General features: G+C 40.6%; 1 protein-coding gene across 2 annotated transcripts in view; it reads right to left on the reverse strand.

Moving 5' to 3' along the window:
- Positions 1-1,981: 1,981 nt before the first annotated feature.
- Positions 1,982-27,706, reverse strand: part of PROSER2 (proline and serine rich 2) — a 68,426-nt gene continuing 42,701 nt past the window's right edge. For both annotated transcript variants that reach the window (XM_036761342.1, XM_036761341.1), the window contains exons 3-4: positions 7,262-7,514; positions 1,982-5,087 (exon numbers count right to left, since the gene is read on the reverse strand). In XM_036761342.1, the coding sequence (XP_036617237.1) occupies positions 4,039-5,087; positions 7,262-7,514 (1,302 nt within the window). In that variant the 3' untranslated portion in view covers positions 1,982-4,038. The remainder of the gene's footprint in view (positions 5,088-7,261; positions 7,515-27,706) is intronic.

The following is a 27,706-nucleotide window of genomic DNA, read 5'->3' on the forward strand; positions in this document are numbered from 1 at the left end:
GAAAACCTGGTAAAGAGAAGATGCCAAAAATGTGTTGGCTAACTTGTCAGTTTGGTTAAAAACATAAGCCCTTCATAATTGAACTTTCTCTCTCCTACTTTTCTACCAACTACCAGCAGACAGTGGAGAAGAGGAAAAGGTTAGAAAAAGGTGGATGCTATTCCAATGGTACAATTTACAACTGTTGTTCTTGGCAAAATTTCAGGAATACAAGAAGTCCTTTAGGAAAAGAAATGTTTATTAAACTTGCTATATTATATAAATAACACACATCATACTTCTACCAGGAAAACATTAACACGAGAATGACAATGTCTCCTAGGCCTGACCCACCCCACCCCACCCCACCCCCCCCATCCCCTGCTCTTCCTTGCCAACCATCCTAAAACTGAGAATAGGCACCGTATAACACTGAGCCTCTTTGTGTCCTCTTAGCAAAGAGCTTCACCCATAAGGAATTTATTTTAAAATCATGGAAAAAGGCGGAGCTCTCTTTTTAAAAAATGCAAGCCATTCAGTTCCATCAAGCATCACTCAAACAGCCATGTTCTTCATGCAAACTGCTTTCAATTGGATACCTTAAGCCAAAAACCTTTCCATCAGGACATTCCAGAATGAAGGACCCCACACAACCAGTCTACTAAGAAAAATCAGCTGATTCAGGTGAAGGCAACAAAAACCAGGGTTAGGCACAAAGCCCTTTGCTTTCTTGATCTCATCTCACTGGATTTAAGGCAGCTCAGAGAGAAGCGGGCCCTTGAGCCAAAGGTTCCCAAACTTGGAAAGCTTCCTACACTCCGGTTCCTGACCTACCTTTCCAGACTTATTTTACATCATTCCCCTTCAAGTGCTCGACAATCCAGCCAAACTGGCTACTATTAGCTATTCCCCCAACCAACATTCTTTCTATTCTAGTAAATTCTTCTCTTCTAAAATGTTACTGTAATAGGAACTGAGTGTGTAAGTACGCTCATCCCCACAGGGCAGACATAGCTAAAGGGAAAGGAGAAGGAATAAGGATGTGTGTGTTAAATGTGATCACTCTGCCATTTGTAGTTTGTAAGACTCTCCTTGGAGAAGACGGTACATCCCTCTGGTAAAACCAAGCAAAGCTATACTTTATCCTAAATTTTCAGTGCTTGGAGGCATGGACTTAGAGGGGGGATATTTGTTAGGGACTGTTTCAAAGGTAACATGGGACTGGATCAGGAAAACTGGGTGTTGTAAGTGTGCCCCCTTTTTGCTATGTTTTGCTTTGGAATGAAATTCCAACATCTAATTTAAATAGCTAAATAATTAACATCTACATAGCATTTTAAAGTTTCCAAAGTGCTTTGCAAATTTTGTCTTATTTTACCCTCATAATAACCCTGGAAAGTAGGTGCTGGCATTATCTCCATTTTAGAGATGAAGAACCTGGGGCTGTATTTCTGAGGGTCATATTTGAACTCAGTTCGGATTTCTATATAGCCCGCCACCTAGAGGCTTCTAATTTGAACTGAGACAGACAGGTTAAGTGATTTGCCCCGGGGTCATACAGCCAGTATAAGTACCTGAAGCTGGATTTGAACCTAGGTCCTCCTGACTCCAAGCACAACCCTCTAGCTATTCCACCGATTAGCTTGCTTTAGTTTCAAGTAATTGATTCTTAAAAATGGTCAGATCGCCTAGTTATGCCAAGAAAAAAAATATAACTGGAAACCAAAATCTCTTAACAAAATAAGGGTCATCAGACAGAACAATTTGAACTTGACATATAACATACAGCTTTCATTGCTATGTCTTGAGACATAAAGAAAAAGCAGGATTTCAGGCTAACGGTAACAGTGGATATAATTACAAACCAAAATAAATAAGTTAAAAGAAAAAAAGAGGATCTCATAGCAGTATAATGACTTGGTTTTAACCTTAATAAACATTTGAGTCCCTACTATGTGTAGGGCACTTTCAAAGCCCTGGTTTAAAAAGAAAAAACACCCTCTTGGACTTAAGAAAATCTCCAAGTTTATTTTTCAAAGAAACATCATAAAGATTAATAAACTAAAATAGCAAAACTCATCTCAAACTCAGTGAAATTACTGGATGACAAAGATTTAAAACAACCAAAGACAAAGCAACCTCACCAAGAGGTTATGTTACAAATATAGGTTATTTTAAAGTTTCAGCAATGTCAGGATCCTCAGATTCAACTGATGGAATGTTTTTCAACGCCTTTTTCTTTTGAATGATTAAACAGAGTGCATCTCGTTCTATTAGCAGAAATATGGCTCTGACGAATCACCTAGACATTCACTGCCAACAAAGTTAACTTTAAAATAAACTATGAAAAAGGCTGTGAAAATTAAATGCTTATTTTAAATAGTATCCAGATTCCATAACAAATGAGATTAATTCATGGGGGGTGGGTGGGGTGAGGTATTAAATACTGGTGGTTTTAAGTACAATCTTTTTATATAATTTATGAGGCAAGTTGAATACTATGGAAAATTTCCTTCACAGCACATTTAAAAGTTTGAATTTAAGCAACATTTACAGGAAAGAAATAGCTGTGCTACCATGATGGCTAGGAGAGAATAATAAAAGGCTGTGCCTGGGTCTTCTAGTCCAGCCCCTCCCAATCTATTTTTAAAGGTTTAAAATTCCATCCTTGAATAGTATTAATAAACTTGTTCTTGGCTACAACTTGGCATACGAGACATACAACAGGGAGAGAGAGTCAGCTCCTTCTCCCCACCCTTCTTGTTACATAACTGCTGACAAAATTCAGAGACTGTTCTGGAAACAGTCAGCCAGTGGTCTTTGTGTCCCCTTTTGTTCCCAAAACACCTCGGTTCTTTCAATTCTTTGGTGGGGGAGGGGGTGGTGAAGGGGAGCATTTTAATTGGGGAGAAGTAGAAAATAGTATGAAGGGAAGCCACTTCTGAGCTGCAGAAATATCTATCACAGGAATGGGACATAACAAAATTAGAAACTGGTTATGCATTCAAATAGCCTTTGGGTTTCTTCTGTGTCATTCATCCCCAACAGAAGACAGCTAAAAGTGCATCAAGGCTATAGGAAGAACAGGCTGTATCCTGTAGATACTGAATGGAGATGCCATCAGAAGTTATGAAGCAACACAGAAATGTGTGTGTATGGGTGTTCCCAGTCTGAGACTTGTTTTCTTAAAAACCACCATCCTTATCAAAGTCCTCCCCATTCCCTCTCCACTCTTCAGACTGAAATTATAGTAATACAACTATAAAACCTTCACTTAAATCTTAAAAAAAAATTCTTATGCAACCCAGATGGCACATTCATTTGCAGGGGGTGGGGAGTAAGTACATGTTTTGTGCTAAAACAAGCCTCCCCTTCCAAAACAGATATACCAGGCACAATAAAGATCAGCAATATGAACAGAAGGCCTTACTTAAAAAAAAAAAAGATGGAAGGGAAAACACAGATGGTGTAGTCGGAACTGGTATTTCAAGCCAGGTACTTCAGGACAGAAGATGATTATAAGAGGCCAAGGAAGCGAGTGGCTCAAGAACGCCAAATAAAAACAACCAAAAAAAGGTTATGGCATTTACAATCCATGAAGTCGATGGGTTTGAAAAGTCTGTTGTTTGTTCTCTACCTCCTTCCCCCTCTCTGTTTCTTGGATTTTGCCTGTGTGTGGAAAAAGGAAGACTTAGAAGTGTGGCAGGATGCATATCTTCTACAGGTGGACACCAATGTTCAAATAGGGGATTGTGGGGTAGTAACGTCAAAGCTCGATGACAGCTAGAACCAGTTTTCCTGGAACCTCCAACCCCACGAATGGCACGGCAATTGGGAGTTGTGTATTGGCCTTTAAGTATTTATATTTATTACAGACCAAGTATCTCCCAGACATCTTCGGTGAGGTAAAGGATCTGTGTTACTCCTGACATTTCTTCCCCCTCCTCCCCCCAGCTCTTTAAGGGGGAGAGGAATGTTGTGAGTGTTATAACCATTCTGCCAGACTGGGCTAGCCCATCAGAACCCCTCCTCCTGCAGCATCCCTCACTGCATCATCCATCATAAAGTTTCCTTTAGTAACCCTAGCTTCCTCAGAGCCTCTCGCCGAGCTTCTTCTGTGGAACCCCGGCCAGCAAATTGCACAGTGATGCCTTGGGGTCGGAATCCTACAGCTCTTGGGAGGGAGCCTGACCTTCTCCTGACATCTTGGCCAACGTCTGGCTGCCGATGTTCATAGAAACTCTTGGCAGCATTCTGCCGAGTGATTTTGTTGGTAAGAGCTGAATCTGGGCGGAATGTTATCGTCTTGCCGGTGGAGACGAAAGGGCTGGGCTCACTCTTCAAAGCATCATGGATGCTCGGGTAGCCATTGGGTAGAGTTGTGGATTGTTCTGTTTGTACGGCCTTGGAACACTGATCAACACTCACTTGTCTTCCTTTTCCTGGGCCTGGAACTTCCCTGATGTAGCTCATCTTGCTCAGGGCATCACACGTGGCCTGCTCAGGATGGAGATTCCTTTTTTGGTCAGTTGGCTCATTCTTCTGTAACCGGTCCTCCATTTCCCCTGGGGCAAGGAAGGCCACCCCATTGATGTTGGCCAGAACCTGGGCCTTGCGTTCTTGGACGTTGACTGCTGCTTTGGAGATCGTCTTGTTGAAATCCTTCCCAGAGCTGTTAGTTACGCTGATGTTGCTTGGGAAGCGATGAACCTTAGGGACGGTCTGGGAAGATGGGGCATGCCGGTGCCACGGGGAGTGCTCTCCATTTTGAGCAGATGGTGAGGCAAAGGTCCTAGTCTTCCATCCATTGAACCTCCCTTCCACTGAAGTGGACGTAGGGGATGGGCCCTCATTTCCTGCCCATCTCTCAGAGATCCTCTGAGCAATGATAAGTGGAGTGGGTATGGAGTGGAGGAGTTTTGGGTGCTCTGCTGGAGGAGAGGATGAGAGAAGCTCCTTTCTGGGAGATGCTGGGGCTGAAACAGGAAGGGGAGGGGCCGGAGGAGGGGTATTTTCCAGAATAGTGGAGGCTGGCAATGAAATGCTGTCAGCTGCTTCCTTTCTGTCTTCCAGGGCGGGCACTTTATCTTTCTCGGTACTTTCTGATTCTGAAAGATGAGATCAGAGGAAACCATCATAAGTTATTTTCCTAAGTGAAAGTAAATCCACTGATTCCTTTACATTGAATTTTAAATGGTCTTAAAGGCTATTTTTTAAAAAGCATTTTTGTTACCTGAGTTCCCTTGGCCTCTGCTTTTATTACAGCGTGGCCAGGATCAACACATTAGTGATGATAAAGTGAACAGAAAGACAGAATTTCAAGTCAGAAGACTTGGCCTGAGTGTTGGCTTTGCCACAAACCATGTAGGCCTTGCTTTCTCTGAATCTCTACTCTAAATTGTGAAGCATTTTGTATGATATAGACAGGAATTATTATATTAGTAAGTTCTGAATTGTCCGTTAACTTATTACCATCTAATAGGAGACTCAGAACCTATGCCTGCCATTTTAATAGAGGGGGAAAATAGACACTAGAAGGCTAAGTGGCTTATTTAAAAGCAACTTATATAGTCCAATGTAGACTCTAGCTGGTCCTAGATGAGGTAACGTTAACTGCTTAAACGAAAGATTTCAATAGCAGGGCAGGTCTGTTTGCAGTCTTGAGCCAGTGCAATCCAACAATCAGAAGTATATTTCTGAGAAGAGCCAGATGGTGGTTTCTTACTTGATAATGGGCCTAAGTTGCTATCAAAGAACTTTTAGGCACTCCCTTTTGCAGAAGGCGCCTTTTTTCTGTTGCTAAATACAGCATGTTCCGTTCTTGATTACTAGGGTAAGGAAATGTAGACTATTTGCTTTAAAAATCACATGTCCACATAGGCACAACAGTATTTATGTAAAAAGATCTCACAAAAGGCCATTTATGTTTTATAATACTGTGGCAAATCAAAGTTTGAAGAAATAACCATGAAGTTAAAGCAATAACTCCTTGGGAGATTATCTGCTACTATCCTTCTAAAACTTTCTGCCAGAATTCTTGAGGTCCTGCAGCTGAAGGAGGCAGGGCCTAATGAGAGAGAATAGAAAGCAATGCCTCACTCTGGCACCTCATCATGGCCAGGGTACATGGTCTGGCAGGACCTACCAAGAAAGACAGGCCTTGAGTACAATTGTGGTGACAGAAATCTATTGTCCATGGACCAGTCTTGCTAAATGCAAAGAAGCCCATTTTTCTACTCTTGGAGAACAGATACTAAGTTGTAGAGGACTGATGATCTGTATCTATGAGGGTACCTAGAGCGATGAAATGACAGATCCTGGATATATTGAAGGGGTAGATGTTTTTCTTTCTAATACTCTAAAATGGCAATGGTCTCTCTCAGCCAATAGGAAAAAAGCACATATAGCTCCTTGTCCATACTCTTCTTCTAGTTCCCCACCGTAAAGAAGAGAAATAGTATTCTTCACATAGGATAAATAATTCCATTTCTTAAAACCCCAATTTCCTTTAAGAAAAAAAAAGTGTGAAGAGTTACCTTCGAAATCATGGCACCCAATCAAGAGAACTTTGGGTAAACTCTCTGGGATGAAAGCTGGTGAAAACTTACCACCAGCCTCCAAAGAAGAAAAGAAGCATAGAATCCTAGGAGTATCAGATCACAGAACGAGAGCCGAAAGGAGCCTCAGAGGATATCTAGTACAAACCCCTCATTTTACAGATGTCAAAACTGAGGCCCAAGAAGGTTAGGTAATTTGCCCAAGGTCAAACAGACAGCATTAGAGAAGACGTTCAGACCTGGGTCCTTCCGATTCCAGAGCTAGAGCTCTTTTCTATTGTTCCTCATGATAAATTTGGCATGAGTTGGAAGGCACTGTTTGGTAGGTATGTGTCGGGCCAATTCTTGATAGAAATTTAGAAACTCTCATGAAAAAAAGCTCTTTATGATTTCAAAAGTCATTTGTACACCTCCTTATTCCGTTTGTGACTTTAGCCCCTTTAGAGACTTTCTTACGTGTCCCTTTAATCATAGAGGGCAAGAAAAGGTGCTGCCTTGTCTGGACAACCCAATTACCACATACATGTTTCATCCATACGAAAACACAAATTTAAAATTTGACAAGATTCAATAAGTTTCTGCACTGGCCAGCACTGATGAAGTATGTGTGAAGGGGTTAGGGTGGGATAGTAAAAAAAGTTTTTCCCGTGTCCTGAGGAATATTAACTGAGTCAACAGGAACCTGGAAACAGCCCTGTTAGTTTGTATTTCATACTGCATATCACCTGTTGCTTGGGCCATGTGCCGAAGGCATTTCCCTTCTTGATCCTCAGGTATCGGCTTCACCAAGTCAATGATATCTTCTGGCTCAGAGTGACTGGAAGTACTCTCTTCCAGTGACCTTGGAGAGTGACAGTGGATACCACTATCATAAAGGGCTTCTTCCTCCAAATCGTCTTCTAGGGAATCAATTGTCTCTTCAAAAAACAGGATGACGTCCTTCTCTTCATGGGTAAGGTGCTTCAGGCTTTCATCATCCTACATGTTGGGTGGGGTAGGAGAATGGAGAAGAAGGAAAAGAGAACAGAGCAGTGGTTTTAATGAAGTGGAAACAGTCCCATAAAAGAGGGGTCAATATACAGTTGAGATAGGAGTCCACTGCTATCTGAAACTTCTTGTTTGGGAAGAGGACAGTAATCAGCTTGCCCGACCCACAGAGCAGAAGTAGGGTTCAATTCATGGCAGCGACTACCCGTATGACTTTAACTGGCCTGCCATTTTACTTGGCTGAAACAAATATTACCAGTCAGATAAAGCCAACAGAGGCCTAGAGGAGTATAGGCTACTGAGTTGGTCTTGGCAAAAAAGTGAACTCTCCCTCATTAGATTCTTGGGAAAAATCAGTTTTCATCTTATTTTTCTAGAATTTATTGTTGTAATCTCCAAGCTTTATCAGAGAAAAAGAGAGGGAGGGAAGAAAGGGGGAGTAGAGGGAGAGGAGAGAGAGAGAGAAAGAGAAAAAGAGAGAGAGAGAGAGAGAGAGAGAGAGAGAGAGAGAGAGAGAGAGACAGACTCCAATAATAAAATACCTGTTATTCCTTTTCTCAAATATGGGAAAACTAAGGGAGGTTAAAGGTTGGTGGGGCCTGCCTAAAGATATGGCAGTTACTCATGGTCTGAAAGGCTTCAGAAGGGCTGTGTGAACTCAGATATCTCTTCCATGAGTCTGCCATGGTATAAGGACACACACCGACACTGTTAACCTTATTCCTCCAGCTGCTAGTAGCCCCTGCCCAGTTACCTCGTTTGGATTTTGTCTATACTTTTATATGAACACGTTTCCTTCAATAGCATGTAAACTCCTTGAGGGCAGGGGTTTGCTTCACTTTTGTTTTTGAATCCCCAGTGCCAGAAATGTGCTTAATAATTTGTTGACTGAATGATAACGACACCACCACCACCACTCCCCCAGCAGTAATGTTGTTTAGCCGAATGGCTGTGAAGCCAATCAGATGGCTGGTGATGATTAATTAGCACCTGAGCTCCTGCAGCATGAATTCCCCTGAGCATCGGTCTGCTTATCATCATCATTGCTTAGAAGTGCACCTTCTCCTCCTCAGCAGACTTAACTAGAAAGAGTCTGACGGATAATTGGTAATAGTGCCATCTGATGAGAAGTTAAGAGGGAAGGAAAAGTCTGGCGCATGAAGCAAAACTAATCTGAAAGAAAGCAATCCTGGTTAAAACTCTGACTTGGGGTAGATGGATAGTAAGAGAAGAGGTTAAGGGAGAAGTAAAGAAATGAATTCTTTTGTTTAGGGAAGGCCTCTGAATTTAATTTAACTCTAGGGATTTCCTTCCTACCAGCCTCCATTTTCCAGGTTAGTGTGATTTAACACCCTTCTGATTTAAGAGATCTCCAAATGCTAACAAACTGACTTTGACAACACAAATAGAATCTGAAAGTGTTTCTCTGACATAGCTCCCACTTACTAAGGAACTCCATAAAATTTTTTTTTCAATGAAGAAGCATTTGTTTTCTCTCTCTCCCACCTCCCTCCCTTCCCTACTGAAAAAAGGAAAGAAAACAAAGTTCTTATAATAAATAAGCACAGTCAAGCAAAACAAAATCCCATATTGGTCTCACTTTGATTATTGTAACAGCCCCCTGTCCTGCCTGCTGGCCTCTAACCTCTTTTGTCTCCAACCCATCACAGGTTGCTTCTCCACTCAGAAACCTTTAGCAGTTCCTCACTATCTAATGGATAAAATACCAACTCCTAGGCCCGGTGTTTAAACCTCTCCACAGTTTGGTTCCAACCACACTCTCTAGTCTTATTTTACATGACTTCTGTTTACATAATCTTCCCATATTCTAGGTTCCAGCCAACTGACCTACTGTTCCCTGAACTTAATATGCCACTCTCCTCTGACCTTACACATCTCCCTTAACAATACTGTTTCATAATAATGTGATGAATAAAATTATAATCAAAGCTGAATATTATGACATCTAATATTATATCTCACCACTGTTCCTCGAATACATGCCATCTATCTTTCAAAATCATGCTTACTTCATGGTTCAGCTCAGATGCCACTTCCATGAAGCTTTGCCTGATGTCTTCAGCTAAAAGGGACCTCTCCTTTGTGCCCATCACGCCCTACCTTGTATAGTTAGTTGTGTGTGGAAAAATATTAAATTCCCTTTGCTCCCCCACTGAGTAGAATGTAAGCAACTTAATCTTTGTACCTCCAGGGTCCAGCATTGAGCCTTGTACATAATAGGTACTTGAAAAATGTTTATTAAATTAGAATTACTTAATGAGAAAATGGTATAACTGTTGGTCAGATTCCATAAAAACCAATTTAATCTACATTGTAGCTGAAGTATGTACATTTAGATTTACATACAAACATAAAAACAAGACTAGGAGTAGAATCTCTTAGGAAAAGTATGTGTTTATATATGTCTGTATGTATCTATGTATGTCTATGTGTATATCAATATCTATATATAAATATATCCATGCTCAATGGTAGCCTTGGAGTGGTGGGTAGGGGGAAGGGGAAAAAAGAATACAGTAAAAAGTGTACAGCAGAGAACAAAAGAAAACCTCCAAGGAAGCAAAGAAAAGATGGACAGCTTTCAACATAACACACAGTATTTAATATATAGGCTTTTTTGAAATGATAAGTTATTTCTATATATTCTGAATCCTCTCCTCTGTTCTGCTGTGCACATGACATGTTTTTTTCTTTTCTTATTTTATATTTAAATTCAATATTTAAGTTTATAATGTTTCTTTTTATTTTCCTATTATGTATTTAAGTTTTAGTATTTGTCTAAAATTAAAAAAAATTTTAATGGATTTACAAAACAAAACAAAAAATTGTAGCAGCAAACAACTTGCCAGCAAGAGTGAAGGACAGCAGATGGAGAGCCTAGATGCTCTAACAACATGTCTTATACATACTGTAGAATGGAAGCTTCTTGAAGGTCATGGCATCCTGGATCACAAAATGTTCTAACAAGGAGTCTCATGCTTATTAAGAGCAGTAGAATGTAAGCTTCCTACATCATATAAGGCAGCTAGGTGGTGCAGTGGTGCAGAGTGCTAGGTCTGAGGTAGGAAGATCTGAGTTCAAATCTGACCTGAGACGCTTACTAGCTGTGTGTTGAACAAGTCATCTCACCTCTATTTGCCTCAGTTACTGTGAGAACCAAATGAGTTAATGTTTATAAAGCACTTGGTGTAGTACGGAAAACACAGTAGGTGCTCTATAAATGCTTATTCCATTCTTGAAGCCTGGGACTTCTTTTCATCTTTGTCTTTTCATGCCCAATACCTAGCATGATGACTCTTACATAGAAGGCTCTTAAAACTGAATTGCTTCCGGATTGCAAGCCGTCTTGGGGAGCGAGGGGGAGAAAATTTAAAACTTATGGAAGTGAATGTTGAAAACTGAAAATAAATAAATTAAATATTTTTTTAAAAACTGAACTGCTCCTCTGGGGTTCCACCTCTCATTCATCAGATTGTCAAAGATTACAAAAATGAAAAGCGATCATTGTTGGTGGGGCTGCTAGACAGCAGGCATACTGAAGCAGCGTTGGTGGAGCTGTGAATTGGTCCAGTGTTGCTGGAAAGCAATTCAGAACTCTGCCCCCAAAATGACTAAACCTTTCATACCCTTTGACCCAGAAATATCACTACTAGGTTATGCCCCAAAGAGATAAAAGAAAAAGGAAAAAGACCTATAAGTACAAAAATGTTTATAGTGGCTCTTTTTCGTAGTAGCAAAAAACAAAACAACCCACCCTTATAAATTAAGGAGGTATCCATCTATTTGAGAATGGCTAAGAAATTATGGTATGTGAATATTATTAGGGTATGGAATATTACTGTGCCACAAGAAATGAGAACGTGGACACTTTCAGAAAAAATTGGCAAGACCCATACGAATTGACTTGGAGAGAACTGATGTAATTGATGAGGAGAGAAGTGATTAGAAGCAGCAAAATAATTGATACGTCATAAAAAATAAAACCTAGCATTTACATAGTATTTAAGGGTTGCAAAAGCACCTTACAAATATCATCTGACTTTTTCTCAATCCTTATTCTCCTTGACTTCTTTGCCGCCTTGGACACTGTTAATCACTCTCTCCTCAGCACTCTCTTTTCTCTAGCTTTTTGGGATACAATTCACTCCTGGTTCTCCTCTTACTTATCTGACCACGCCTTCTCTGTATCTTTTGCTGGATGTAACTTTGACAAAAATGTTAGTCCCTGACCTGAATGATGTTTTACACAGAGTCCAAGTGAAAAAAAGGATCCTTTAGATAGATAATCCTGTTTACAGATGATATTGTGCTGACTGCATCAAACCCCAAAGTATTAGAGGGTCTTTTCAGTGATACTGAGGATTACTTGAAAAAGATTGGCCTAACAATCTGTACAGGAAAAATTACACAGGTGAAAAATGCCATTTGTTCACCCAAAGACATGCACGTGTTGGAAAGCCAGTCTAGTGAGTTACTGTAGCAGTACTTGTATCTAGTATGGGACCGTCGATAAGTAATGAGTTATGCCAGAGTTGAAGAGGAAGAAGAGAGTGGGTGGAATTGAATTTGGAAAATAGCACAGTTCTTCTGATGACCCAAAGCTGTTCCTTGGAGCAAAACCTGCACCTTTTTAATACAAAGGTTCTTCGGGTGATGCTATACAGATGCAAATTTTGGAACATCCCAATCACTGAAGAATCAAAGTTGTGAGTGACCTCAGTGTCAGTGGAGATAGAGCTAGTGGGATTAAGGAGCACTGGCATATTTCTGTTCCTGACCGATGAGGAAGAAATAGCATAAGGTATGTCACTGAGGAAATATGTGAGCAGAAAAGAAGGCAAGCTGATCAGGTGGCAAGAGGGAAGGACAGCAGATGGAGAGCCTAGATGCTCTAACAATGTGTCTTATACATACTGTAGAATGGAAGCTTCTTGAAGGTCATGGTACCCTGGATCACAAAACTATCTAGAGGACAGTCTCCAGAATGTGGAATAGACCTTATGTGGGGATCTGTGGAACTCATGGACAAGAATTTCACAGCCACAAGGTGGATGGGTTGTGTGTGATGGAGGCATTGTCACGTGGCTAAGATATCAGAGGCACTGAAGCACTCAGGTATGGATATAGAAAACAATAACTTTGTCTTTTAGGCATCCTAACATAAGGATAGGGACTGGATCTATGATTTCGTTGCTATATTCGTTGTCTACCAATGCATATCTAAACCCTTTCTTCAACTTAGTCTTACAGCTGGGGTTCTTAAGTGTTTTGTGTTTTTGTGACCCCTTTGGCACTCTGTAAAGCCTATGGCCCCCTTCTCGGAATCATGTTTTAAAATGTACAAAATACACAAGATTACAAAGGAAATAAATTATAGTGAATCACAATTACCAAAATTAAGGGGAGAGAAAACCACCACCAAATTCAGAGCCTTGCCTTGGAGAGTTGCCTAGGACAATGGGAAGTTAAGGGACAATAGATCTAGTATAAGTCATTGGCAAGACTTGAACCCAGACCTGCCTGGTTACTAGGCCAGCCAGCTTTCTATCCACCATGCTTGCTCTACTGTGTCTTTTGAATATAGTATATGTTTTTTTTTAATTTCCTTAAATAGTTTTTTAAAGTATTTCTTAAAGAAACATGCAAAACATATAAAACACGTTTAGTCACAAGTCTCTGTACTAGTAATTTTTTAAAATCTGAAAAACCACGAAGACGAAACCCACACATTCACTTTGAATGCTGGTTCTTGGAAGAAAAAAAATCATTTTCGGGGCAGCTCAGTGAATAGAGCACCAGCACTGGAGTCAGGAGGACTTGAGTTCAAATCCGGCCTCAGACACTTGACACTTACTAGCTGTGTGACCTTGGGCAAATCGCTTAACCCCAATCGCCCCGCCTTCCCCCCTGCAAAAAATAATCGTTTTAAAACAGGAAAAACAGAAGACTAGAGAGGTGGATGGTGGTTTTTGTGGAGCTTCCGGCTCTTTCAGTGGTTGATGGCAATGGTGTTTTAGCATGTCCAGTTTGTCTTAGGGCTTTCCTCTTCTCTCATGCAGATAGGTCACTAACCCTCTTTTAGCTAAGGTTAGGGTCACTGGTTCACGAATGTAACAGATGCCTGGTGATTCCATTCAAGGTTTCCTGATTTCTCTTCTTGGTCTCACTTAAGCTCCTGAGTCATTCACTTCCATTTGTTTAATGTCTATAGCTGTCACAGGTAGGAAGCAGGCTTTAACCAAGCCTGGCCACTGTTCAGGAACTACTGCCTTTCCTCCACCTCTGTTTCTTCCGCCTCCTCCCATCCCCATCCCCATCCTAATCTCCTCTACCTGGCAATATTCATGGCAGATGGACTCAGATCGGTACTTTGACCTTGGGCAAATCCTTTGGCCTCTCTTCAGCCTCAGTTTCTTCATTTGTAAAATGAGAAGGTTGGTCTAAAGGATCACTAATATCCCTTCCAACTATTAAAAACAAATGACAAAAACATAACTCTGGCAGTAGCATGAGCAGGACAGAGAGAGAGAAGGAGAGAGAGAGAGAGAGAGAGGGTGAGGGAGAAAGAGAGAGAGGGGAAACAGAGAGGGAGGGAGGGAGGGAGAGAGAGAGAGAGAGAGAGAGAGAGAGAGAGAGAGAGAGTGAGAGAGTCAGTCTGACCTGAGCAACCTGGTCTCTGTTCTGATTATGAAAGGGGCTTGTATAAACCTGTTTCATCTAAGGATAGTCTCTGAAATCTTCAGTGAACACCTGTGATATCCCATTGCTTTTGCTCTTAAAAGAAGTTTCTTAAATAATCACCAAACGAGAAAGGACAACTTGGCTTTTAGCACAGAGCAGAAAGACAAAGAGGGAAAAAATAAAAATAGAAAGTATAATTATGAAGTTTCTTAGGATAGGGTGGAGCTTGAGGGGAAATAAAAAATCAGTCTGTTCCTGCTCATTCAGAATTCAGTGTGTCTGCTTTGCAGGTGATAAGTTCAAATGACAAAAAAGAAATGCTCTATTTCATTTTAATTGAATTCCCTTCCTAAAATATGGATTTTCACATATAGATCTGGGCCATGAAACAAAAGAAAATGCTTTAAAGTTCCAAATCACCACATACTCAACTTAGTGAATAAAGTCTTTCCCACATGTCAACACTTGCTCACATCCCTCTCACCCACTTGTTGGAATATCTCCAATGTGTATGGGAAACTATACTTTCTTTCCAGGGTATGTGGTATGTGTGTGTGTGTGTGTGTGTGTGTGTGTGTGTGTGGTTTGGGGGTTGTATGCTGGGAGACAGTACATACAGGATTACTAAGTAGGCAGAAGAGTTTCAAAATGCTAAATATGTTAAATCGATTATGATACAACTCCCTGACTCAAACTGCTTCTTCAGTAAAAGAGGAACACTAAGTGATGGGCTGTCCTCATTGCCATTCTAAGAGAGAATGAAGTACATGTTTCTGAACTTACTCCTAATTACCGTGACCTAAGCACAGTCTGGCCACTGACAGCTAAATACACCTGTGCAAATTGCTAGACTCCACCTATGGTCCCATAATGGCTCAGAATCACAGAGAAGCCGAGAAGTCCACTAGATTAGAGTTTTAGGTCTTGTATAAGTGAAAGATGCAACGTTGACAGTCTTGGAAACCCACATATCCGTATGGATGGAAAGATTATTATCACCATCATCATTATTCTCATTATCATTAGCTTGAGGTAGATGGAGAGAGGCAGCTATTGTTATTAAAGAAAAATCATGAAAAGTACTGCATATACTAAAAAAAAAATCAATACTCTGCTTGATTATTATTATTTACGACCTATCAAGCTACCATCCTACAACTGGTTACTCGTTATGTATAGTTTTATTACATGCCTCCATTCAAAGAAAATACATTTAACAAAACTTAGTTTTTTCCTAAAACAGATGTGATGGCTAAAATATTTCCATATCTAAACTATGTGATCTGTCGGCCACTGTCCAATTGGATAGGGAGCCTGGTTTTTTTTAATTGGGTTTTTTTTGGCTAGGGGTAGTGTGGTATGGTAGCATCAGTTGTGAGAACATGTTACCTCTTAGCTGGCTAAGCATTCCTTTATCATTGCTGTATCATTCATTTGGCAATGCAAATTGATAAAATAAAAGATGACTGCAGAAGAGGTGGAGAAAGTAAGGGAAAGAATCAGGGTTTCATGGGTTCCAGTCATTTATCAGTCCTGTCCAATTCTTCATGACCCTATTTAGGGTTTTCTTGGCAAAAGTACTGGAGAGGTTTGCCATTTCCTTCTCTGGCTCATTTTTTACAGATGAGGAAACTGAGGTCAACAGGGTTAAGTGACTTGCCCAGGGTCATACATCCAGTAAGTGTTTGAGGCCAGACGGAAACTCAGGAAGAAAAGAATCTTTCTGCCTTTAGGCCTGGAACTCTACCCACTTCACCACCTAGCTGCCTTACTATTTGTCTTTAAATTGGTCATGCATAGTTTCTTGAGACAAGACTACAAGTACCACTCTAAGCTGCTGATTCAGATATTCCCTGATGTCTATATAAAATTTCAGAGTCCATAGCAATCATCTTAGGATGCAGAATGCAGCAACTATTGGTACTCATTTTAAGAACTCTATGTCCATCTATGGGGCAGCTAAGTGGTTAGAATGCCAGGCCTGGGGTCAGAAAGACTAATCTTCCTGAGTTTAAATCTGGCCTCAATCACTTACTGGCAGTGTGACCCTGGGCAAGTCACTTAACCCTGTTGACCTCAGTCTCCTCATCTGTAAAATGAGCTGGAGAAGCAAATGGCAAACAACTACGGTACCTTTGCCAAGAAAACCCCAAATGGGCCACGAAGAGCCAGACACAACTGAAATGACAGAACAACAAAAAATGTTTATCTAAATATAGACAGGCTGGTGGGGAACATGGCAGGGTGTGAAGGGGAAGAAAAATGTACACAAGGGATGAAATAGAGTAGTACTATGTGAATTACTTGGGACAAGCAATAATTTTATAATTTTAATATGATTTCATTTTGTTAAAGCAATAATCACTCATGTGTGCTTTTACTGACGCCAGGCTGACCCATGATGCCTGACCTTGATCACGTGAAACCAGATTGAGCCGGTTTTCCCACTGTTTAGTTCTAAGTTGGATGTTGGGTTTCATGCCACTCATACATATCTCATTGCTTTCTTTTGTTGTTTTTAATTCTGTGGTTAGGTGGATGTTATTCCAAGGAAATATAAAAAAAAACTGTAGCTATTAAAGAGAGCACTTTAATGACAATGATAGTGAAATCACTGTTTGTGTGGCAAAATCAAGCATTTTAAGGATCATTGAGGCCCACAAGGAAATATTCGTCACACCAAAGAGGAAAGGAGAAAGCAGCAGAAAATAACAAAAAAGATGAACTAGAATGCTTAATGTAAGGAGGCAAATTTGACCTTGTGAGTGGTGCTGGAGGGTAGACTGGGCTGGGCTGGAACGCACTGTCTAGAACTAATTGTTAAATTTTCAGTGTGAGCATTTACACCTTGGAATTCTGTGAACTCTTGTTTGTTAAACATTTACCAGCACATTGCTGGGAATACCTTATTCAAAATAAACAGCATAGTTCAAAGGAGGGGAGTGGGGTAGTATATATAACATAGAGCTCCTTGAGGGCAGGGGCTGTTTTTTGTCTCTTTTGTTATGACTAGCTCTTAGCAATATGCCTAGCACTTAAGAGGTATTTATTGATTGAAAAAAAAGTTTGAGGACCAGAACTGGATTCAATATGTCACATGTACAGTCTTAGAACTGCAGGATATAGTGGGACTTTATATTAGGCACTGGAATAGAGAGAACAAACGAATGATGAGTGGTCAGGATATCTAGATTCAGTACCAGCTGCTAGTTCTAAGACTTGTAACCACAGATTGATGCTCAACTAGTCCAAACCTCTCAGATTAGCCCCTCAGGAACAAGCATGCAGAGGCTGATGGGTAGAGTGTAGGCCCTAGAATCTGAAGCCCCTCAACATTTATAAAGGAAAGGACTCTGAACTGAGTTCCAGCACCCAGTGAATCCCAGCTTACCTCCCTTGTGACCATGAATATAGGCAGGTAACCTAGGCCCCACGCCTCAGGTATCATACCTGTAGGAATGAAGGGGCGGGGCTGGGCATGGTGGTACACATTTGTAATCCTTGCTACCCAGGAGGCTGAGGAGCTGGTGGATCTTTTGAGCCCAGACATTCCAAACTGTACTAGGTCCAGTACCAATATGGGTAGGAAGGAGGTGAGGGTACCATGCTGCTTAAGGAGGGGTGACCTGACCCAGGTTGGAAATAGAGTAGGTGAAAATTCCTGTGTCAACAAATCAGTAGTGCCTGTGAGTGGCCTTTGAACTTCCAGCACAAGCAAGATCTGGAGACTCAGTATTAAAAACAAGGAAACAAAAAAATGAAGGGGTTGGTCTAGCTGACCTCTATGGGCCCTTCCATCTATGATCGTATGCTCCTGGCTCTCAGCTTCTGTCTCCTCACCTGTAAAATCAGATTAATAATACACTTCACAGGGTTGTTGTGAGAACCAAATGAAACAGTGGCTGCTAAGCACTCAACAAACCTCAAAGTGCTTTCCAAGGAAACAGAACCAAGAGGAGGCAAAGAGATTTGTCTAAGGTCACTAAAGGTTCTAAGTGCCAGAGAAGAAACTGGAGACCAGGTGTTCTGACTTTAAGGCAGCTAGGTGATAGAATGGATAGGGTGCTGAATCTGAGTTCAAATTTGGTTTCAGACATTTACTAGTCATGTGACCTTGGGCAAGTCACTTAACCTCTATTTGCCTCAGTTTCCACAACTGTAAAATGGTGATCATAATATAACCTACTTCTCGGGACTGCTGTGGAGATTAAATGAGATATTTGTAAAGTACTTAGCCTGGGACATAGCAAGCACTAAGTAAACTCACTCTTGCTTTCTTTCCTCCTTCCTTCCTTTCTCCCTTCCAACCTCCCTCCCTCCCTTTCTTCAAATCCAAGGATTCCTCCCTTTCCCCCACCCCACATCATATTACCTCCCATTCCACTTCTCTGACCTTCAGTTTCCCCTTCTGTAGATTATAACTTCCATAATAACCTTACAGAGTTGTTGTGTTGTAAGGATCAAATGAATACAATTCATGAACTATAAAGCATTATACAAAAGGTGGGTTTTAAATTATTATTAATAAAGACTAAAATTGCATCAGCCTTTTTTGGCTACTAGGTCACAACACTTACAAACCAACGAAGGGGGAAGGGGAGGGGGAAACTGCCCAAACACATCTAACCCAACAAGGCACCACAGACTGTTGGCTTAACCGTTTAAGTAGAGAGGACCACAAATTATCGGGAAAGAAAGTCTAGAAGTCATAGAATCAGATTTAGAGTAGGAAAGCATCTCAGAGGTCAGCTAGGCCAACCCCCTAACTTTCCAATTAAGCAGAGTAAGGCCCATGGAGATGAACAGACTTGCCTAACTCATAGAATGTAAGCATCAGAGATGGAATTTGAACCCTGAACCTGGAGGACAGCAATAGATCTCATGGACTCAGATGCTTATATACAAATGCACAAAGCTCACCTTCCCCCTGTACCCCTCCCCTCCTAAGCCTAGGGTTGTTGGATCACTGAAGGTCCCGCATCGATTCCCTCATCAAAGACTTCAGCACCTGGCACAGTCTTTCTTTCCATCCTAATCCCCTACCCTTACACTTGGGAGTTCCAACGGCATGATGACATCCTTTCCGATCTTTGTCCTCACTTCAACCTCCTGTCACTCCATCCCTCCCTCCTGCCCCAGTCTGTCATTCTTGGCTTCTCTTTCATCCCTTTCAAAATTTCAACCCTATAGTTAAAGCCATTCAGCTCTCTGCCGTTGTCTACATTTGAATGCCTTGACTCTTTGTCCTATCGCTGATCCTTCCACTGGCAAACCACAATCATAGGTTACTCCCACCATTTATCTGTCTTGGGTTGCTTTTCCCCCATATATTTTTTTTAAATTATCGACTTAACAAACATGACCATTCCGTTATGCAAACTTCCAGTATACAGAGAACAGAAAAGGGGATTGTACATGAAACAGCGAGCTCCTGTTATAAAGTTTTAAATCATGTGTAAGTTAAAGTGTTTATTTAAACTAATATGGTAGGAACAAAATAACTCTATGTCCCTTTCCTTTATCACTACCCATTAACTCCTTACCCCCATAGAAGTTCTCTTTTGTGACAAGTATTCACAATAAAGTGAAACAAATCAACATAATGCCCGTGTCTGAAAAATCTGGCTCTTTTTGCACTTTTTGCACTTCTGGTCTATCACCTTTCTGCCAAGAGGTCCAGGTTTCCTATTTCATCAGCAATCCTCCGAAAACATAATTGTTACTGTATTGATCAGAGTTCTGTTGCCTTTCAGAATTGTTTTGCCTCAGTTTATTGTGGCTGTGTTTCTGACTTTCTGGACTTCAGTCTCATTCCTCAGCTGCAGTCTCACCCTGGAAGTTTCCTCAGAGCCTTGGGCTTTCTCACCCTGGAAAGTCCATCCCTCTGCCATGCCAATGCCCATCTGTCACTGCCTGGGGACTACGTTTTGGAGAGGGACCCAGGCCGGCCAATGTTCATTCTCCTCCTGATTGTACTTCTGATTTTGTGGACCTCAGTACCATGCCCTAATGCAGATACCTTCATCAATGAACCCCCTCCTGCCCATCTTCCCTTTTGGCTTCCTTTTGGGTTTTTGTTGTTGTTTGCTGAGTCATTTCAGTCATGTCTGACTCTCTGTGACCTCATTTAGGGTTTTCTTGGCCAAGATACTGGAATGGTTTGCCATTTCCTTCTCCAGCTCATTTTACAGATGAGGAAACTGAGGCAAACAGGGTTAAGTGACTTGCCCAAGATCACACAGCTAGTAAGTATCTGAGGCCAGATTTGTGTATTATCTTCCTCCATTAGACTATAAACTTGAAAGTAAAATTTTTGTTTGTTGGTTTGTTTAGATTTGCATCTCTAGCCCTTCTCACAGTCCCTGGCTCTAAGTATTACCTGCTCATTTTGTAAATTGTTATTGTGCTGCTTATTTCAGGCTTCATCAGTTTATACACGTCTCCCCAGGTGTCTCTGAATTAGTCATATTTGTCATGTCTTTCATCACAATAATGTTCATTTGCCTTCTCTGAGCCTCTCCCCTTCTCTAGTTCATGCACAGCCGCCACCCTAGACCAAGTGCTCATCACTTCTCACCTGGACTATTGCTGAGTCCTCCTAATTTTTGGTCTGCCTGACCCAAGACTTTTCCTTCTCTAACCCAAATAGTTGCTAAAGCAATTTTCTTAATATGCAAGTCTGGCCATGTGACTCCCTTACTCATTTGACTCCTGTGGCTCCCTATTACCTATAAAATCAAATATAAATTCCTCTGCTTAAAGCCCTTCTCAACCTGGTTCCTATGTATCCCAATATAATATTCTCCTTCACACACACAGACTATGATCTAGCCAAAACGGCCTTCTTGTTTCTCACATATCTGTTTCTTCATCTCCTATCTTTCCCTCAAATTTGGAATGCACTCCTTCTTTACTTCCACCTCTTAGAATTTCTAGTTTCCTTCAACATCAAGCTTTTCCTGATCTCCTGTCCACCCCGCCCCCCCAACCCCAGTTGGGGCCTTCCCTTATTGCCACAAAACCCAAAAACCTTTACTTTTTTTTTACATACTTATGTATGTTAATGTTTCCCTTCCTCCCTGTCCTTCCCAACCCCCAATCGACAAATATAAGGTCTTTGAGAACTAGGATTGTTTCAGTTTTTGTCTTTGCATCTCTACCAGCTACCATAGTGCCTGGCACACGGTAGCAATACTTAACAAATGCACGTTGATTGATTACCACTCTCATGCTGCTGAATATCAGTCAAGGGAATGACCAAACCATGCCAAATGGGTGCACTCCAAATTTGTGTTGTCTCAACTGGTCCCTCACTGCTGCAGGGCAATTATTCTATTTCCTGATAGATTCTTTTTCTGTACTCTGCAAGAGCCGTATTTGAAAACTTTTCTTCTCTCAAACCTCCTATCCCACAATTTTCTCCCTCTCAGAAGGGGATCTTGGGTAACATTTTAATAAGAAAATACAGGCTATCCCCCTTATCACAAGCTTCTTCTTTTCTATTCTAGACCTCAAAACCCCTAAATATTACCTCCCTTCCCCCATCATTCTTTGCTCAAATCTCAGACTCAGAGGTGTTTTCTCCTCACCAAGTCCAGCTTCTCTTTGTGCAAGTGGACTTGGCCCCTCCCATTCTTCTCCAGAAACTTGTCTCCTTGGTCATCCTCCCCCCCCCACCCCCAATCTCCAGCTCTTCCAAGGCTTCAACCTACAAACCCAATCAGTTCTCCCTATCATTAAAAAAACAAACAAAAAAACACTTCACTTGATCCTATCACCTCCTTAAGCAATTATCCCATATCTCTCCTCCTTTTTACAGCCACATTCCTAAGAAAATCCAGGCTTTGTGCTCCCACTCATTTCTCAACTCCTTGCAACACGGCTAACAACAATCTTACCTCTCAATTGAAATTGCTTTCTCCAAGGGGATCAGTGTTCTCTTAACGGCTAAATTTGTTTCTCAGTCTTCATACTTCTTATTTCTTGACTCTACTTTATATTTCACACTTCTTGACTTCTTTGGAGCAGTTGATGCTGCTAACAATCTCCCCCTTCCTGGACACTCAGCTGTCATAACATTGCCCTCTCTGGGTTCCCCTACCTGTCCGACTGATCCTTCTAAGTTTCCTTTGCTGATGGTAAGTCATCTCTGATGTACCATCCCCTAACCTTTGGTGCTCCTAATGCTCTACCTTGGGCCTTCTACTTCATCAGATCCTTGGGGTTCAACTGTCATCTACATGCAGATATCTACCAAATATCTATCTATCTATTGATCAATCGATCTATCTCCCTGCTTGAGCTCTCCAATCCCCAACTAGACATCCAACAGGTAATACAAATATACCATGTCCAAAATGGAAATTATCATCCTACATGCCTTCCCCCAGCATGCAACACTCCCCCCTGCTCCCCCTCCCCCCGGCCCCTGCAATGGAAAGTGCAAACATATGGGGAACACATGCATAACGATTAATGAAAGGAGAAATAAACAATATTGTGGCAGCGGTTCAGAATACCTGGTAAGAAAGAGGAAAGAGAGAGTTCAGGAAACAGATCAAACTTGGCATAATAGTGATGAGGGACTTCTGTACATCTATTGGAGCATTTTGTCTGCAGAGCAGCTATTAGGCCACTAAGTGGAGCAGTGGATAGAGCTGAGGATCCTGGAGCCTGGAAGACTCAAATCCAGCTTCAGGCATTTACTAGCTGTGTGATCCTGGGCAAGTCACTTAACCTCTATTGGCTTCCTAATCTGTAAAATGGATATAATAACTGCACTTACCACCACCACCACCCCGCCTTATTGTGAGGATTAAATAAGTAATATGGATAAGTGCTTTGCAAACTTTAAAACCCTACCTTTGAATACTAGCTATGATTATTCCTTTTCCAATCCCTTAATTCTAGTATCTTCCGTCTGTTGATTATTTCCCATTTATCTCTCTTTCTCTCTCTCACACACACACACACACACATATTTATATAGCTTGTATAGCTTGTTTGTGCATGCTGCTTTGACCTCCTCTAGGGCTCTTCCTTGTATCCCCAGCACTTAGTATAGTACCTGACACACAGTAAGTGCTTAATAAATGCTCACTGACTGACTGATTGATATTCAGTCTTCACATGTAGAAGTGATGAGAGAAACCATTATGTCAGACCTAATGCTGACCAATATGGAAGAAGTTACTGGTGAAGTAGAAAGAACGAAAACCTTGAAAGGGCATGACCATGTCACCTTAGAAACTCACAATAGAGAAGGAGAAGAAATTCAGGCAAAGCTGGACATGTATTTAGATTTTGGGAAAGCAGGTTTCAGAGTTCAGAAGAAGGATAGTTATGTTCCCAAGGACTGAAATTATGCAAGGGAAGTTAGTGCGAGAAACAAATGACATGCTTCAGGATGAAATTCTGATGACACAAACAAAGATCATTGTGAGGAGAAAGAAAAGGAGTAGCTATTCAAAGAAACTCAAGCGGATCCATCATCAACGAAGATTTTTTTTTTAATGCAAAAGCTGAAAACCGGAGTGTCTAAATGGAGATGAATACCACAAATGTAGGATAGTCCTCTAAGAATGGTGTCAGAATATTAAAAGCCCAGAATGAGTTCATACTGGTGAAGGATGCCAAGGTCAACAAAAGGATTTAAAAAAACTACATTGGGAGCAAATATTACTTAGTATTAATTACATAGCTTTGTTGAGGTAAAGCTTACAACAAAAATCCTTCTTTAATGACTCATCATGACATAGAAGTGACCCTGATAAGACCACCAGCACTGCACAAGCTGGAACGTCTTCAAGTACAATCCCAGAGATAAACTGTCTCTGCTATCTGAGGATCAGCCTACTTAAGCATGGAGGAGGCTCATCACCACTAGGTTGGTTATGTTCTTTGGCTATAGCAACCCATCAAACAGAAAAAAGACAAAATAACTTCCAATTTTGTGTCATTCTCTTCCTCAATAATGTTGACACAGTAATCAAAAAAGGTCAGAGGGTACTAAGAATCATAGGTTTTAGACTGTCTATGTTAACAATAATTTAACTGGCAGTATTCTAAATCTGAGATTTCTATCCCATGGTTATGGAATTAACATAATATTGAAAGAACTGAATCAACATATATCTTGATATACAATGACTTTTAAGAGGGCAAAGGGAAGAATGGTCAAAAATGCTGGGAAATATAGCTTGAGGAGAAAGAAAAGAGTGAACTCAAAGGCTCTTAAACTAAATCTGAGTAGAAGCCCAAATATTTTCGAGAGATGAAAATGCTGTATATAGTGAACACTGAGCATGGAGCAAATGCAATCAGTTGCTTTACTGTAAAGGCAATAACTGGGTACTAATGTGAGAATCATTTCTAAATAATCTGTTCGGTCAGACCATAAACTAGTTAGAGCAAAGATCTAAAGCAATCAACACTATGTTACAAACTAGTAGGGCAAAGATTAGAACAAGACAGCACATGCATTTACAACTATTCTCATTTCACTGCCAAACTCCTAGAAAGGATCTGCTGGTCTCACTGCCTCTAATAGCCTCACCACCCACTCACTTCTCCACTCCTTATAGTTTGGCTTCCAATGAACCTCTTTACTGAAACTGTTCCCTCAAATATTATTGCTGATTTCTTTTCTTTCTTTATTAAAGTAAGTTTTTATTGATGTCTTTTTTTGGTCCTACATCATCATAGTTTTTCCCAGTATCCCACCTATAGAACCATCTTATATAACAAATAGTATTTTTAAAAACAAAAAGAAGTAAAAGATAGGAGAAAAATTAACACGATTAATATACTGAAAGAAGCTGAAAACATGTGCAATGTGTAACACCTATGGACCTCCCACTTCCACAAAGGTATAGGTTGGAAGAACCCTCTCAAAATGGATGAATTCTTTTTTTTTAAAATTTATTTAATTTATTTAATATATTTAGTTTTCAGCATTGATTTTCACAAGAATTTGAATTACTAATTTTCTCCCCATTTCTACCCCCCCCCCACTCCAAGATGGCATATATTCTGGTTTCCCCGTTCCCCAGTCAGCCCTCCCTTCTGTCACCCCACGCCCCTCCCCTCCCCTTTTCCCTTCCTTTCTTGTAGGGCAAGATAAATTTCTACACCCCATTGCCTGTGTATCTTATTTTCTAGTTGCATGCAAAAACTTTTTTTGTTTTTGAACATCTGTTTTTAAAACCTTGAGTTCTAGATTCTTTCCCCTCTTCCCTTCCCACCCACTTTCCCTAAGAAGTCAAGCAATTCAACCTAGGCCACATGCGTATTATTATGTAAAACCCTTCCACAATACTCATGTTGTGAAAGACTAACTATATTTTGCTCCTTCCTAACCTATCCCCCTTTATCCAATTTTCTCCCTTGACCCTGTCCCTTTTCGAAAGTGTTTGTTTTTGATTACCTCCACCCCCCATCTGCCCTCCCTTCTATCATCCCCCCTTTTTTATCTTCTTCCTCCTTCTTTCCGGTGGGGTAAGATACCCAATTGAGTGTGTATGGTATTCCCTCCTCAGGTCAAATCTGATGAGAGCAAGATTCACTCACTCCCCCTCACCTGCCCCCTCTTCCCTTCCTAGAGAACCGCTTTTTCTTGCCACTTTTATGTGAGATAATTTACCCCATTCTATCTCTCCCTTAAAATGGATGAATTCCTAATGGCTAAATCTGGAATATACTCAATCTCATCTCCACCTTTTAGAGTTCAGGTGCCATTACTGCCATAAAGCTTTGTCTTAATCCTCCCTAGTTTAGAATGATCTCTCCCACCTCAATTTTTCTTGTGATAGATTTGTGTACATGTTGTATTGCCCCCCACACTCCCAATAAAAAGCTCCTTGAAGGCAGGAGCAATTTCATTTTTTTCCTTTGTATCCTGCAAGGCCCTTGTTTGCTAGGTACCTTGAATCTAGTAGGCACTTGATAAATGTGGAAACAAAACAGTTCCAACAGGATCAATTCAAACAAGCTGCTAATGTAGGAGTTCTTATCCTTTTTTTGTTTAAATTTCATGGGCCCCCTTGGCAGTCTGGTGAAGCTGATGTCCCTATTCTAAGATTTATTTTTAAAATTTTTACAAAAGTACATTTCAATATAATTAGTGTCCTTTGTGATCCCATGTATAGTATGCATTTGAAATATTATTGAGATGGAATCCATAGACTTCAGTAGACTGCCAAAGGGATCCATGTTACAAAAAATATTAAGAACCCCTTGATCTAAAGGAAATCAACAAATCCGGAATTAGAACAGATAACTGGAACCTATCTGTCAACTTTCAACTGAGAAACTCAAAGCTCTTCGTAAATAGCCAGCAAGACTAAACAGCAGATACAGAGATGGCATGGCATAGTAGCAAGAGTGGCAACACTGGACTAGAATTCAAGTCCCCCATCTGTCCAGTATTACCTGGGTGACCTTGGATGTGTTGTTTCAACTCTCTCTACTTCAGCAGTGGCACTAAATTTCAAAGGCTGCCTACTGGTCTCATGGCACCCTGCACGAAGTAGACCCTTAAATAAATGTTTGATGAATTGAAATATCAAGTAGACCCTTGATAAATGTTTGATGAATTGAAATACCAAAGAATTTCTCCATGAACAACTTCTCAGTAAAGACTCAGTCTCAAGAAAAGCAAGGTAGCTTACTAGTAAGCACTTGAGATTATGGAGTTTAAGGGTTATCTCAATTTTTCCCCCAATTTTATTTATTTATAAAATGAGAATAATGACATTAGATCTTCACTTATTTCACAACTGTAAAGCTGCATGAGGTAAATCTGTGAAGGGTCTTAGCTTTAAGGAAAGGAATTACACATAAGCTGTTAATTTTATTTCACTCTTCAGAGTGACATCCAACATAAAAATTAGTTGTAGAAAGATCACTGTTCAGATTAAGAAGACCTTAGTTTGAATTTTGGCTTGCTAGGATTCACTTGCTAACCATATGATTCACTTCCCTGAGGGTAACACTTATATTACCTACTCTACAAAGCTGTTACAAAGAGAATGTTTTGCAAGAGCTAAAAGGTGGGGGGAGAAGGAAGAAGAAGCAACCTGACATCGATCAAAGGAAGAAGCTACAACCTGAAGAAAAATGGATGAGCAAAAAGGAAGAAGAAAAGACCAAATCTGAAAGGGGTTAATGCGAAGCAAAAAAATTGTTCTGTTTGACATCAGTAAAGCTTTAGGAGCCTCCATGATCAGCAGAGAAGACCAAAAAAAATATTTACTGAACTTTAGAAATATAAAGATTTATGCTTGGTATAGGACTATATACATTTTAGGAATGTACTAACCTTTTTGTTTCCTACATTTACTATAAAATTTATACAGGGTTATAGATTATGAGCTATAAAGGAACTCCAGAGATACAACCCCTCCTTCATGTAAGAGAGGAGGAAACTGAAGTGCACAGAGTATGCCCAAGGTCATACAAGTATTAAGTGTCAGAGACAGTCA

Source organism: Trichosurus vulpecula, chromosome 5 (genome assembly GCF_011100635.1).
Source record: "Trichosurus vulpecula isolate mTriVul1 chromosome 5, mTriVul1.pri, whole genome shotgun sequence".
Taxonomy (NCBI): Eukaryota; Metazoa; Chordata; class Mammalia; order Diprotodontia; family Phalangeridae; genus Trichosurus; species Trichosurus vulpecula.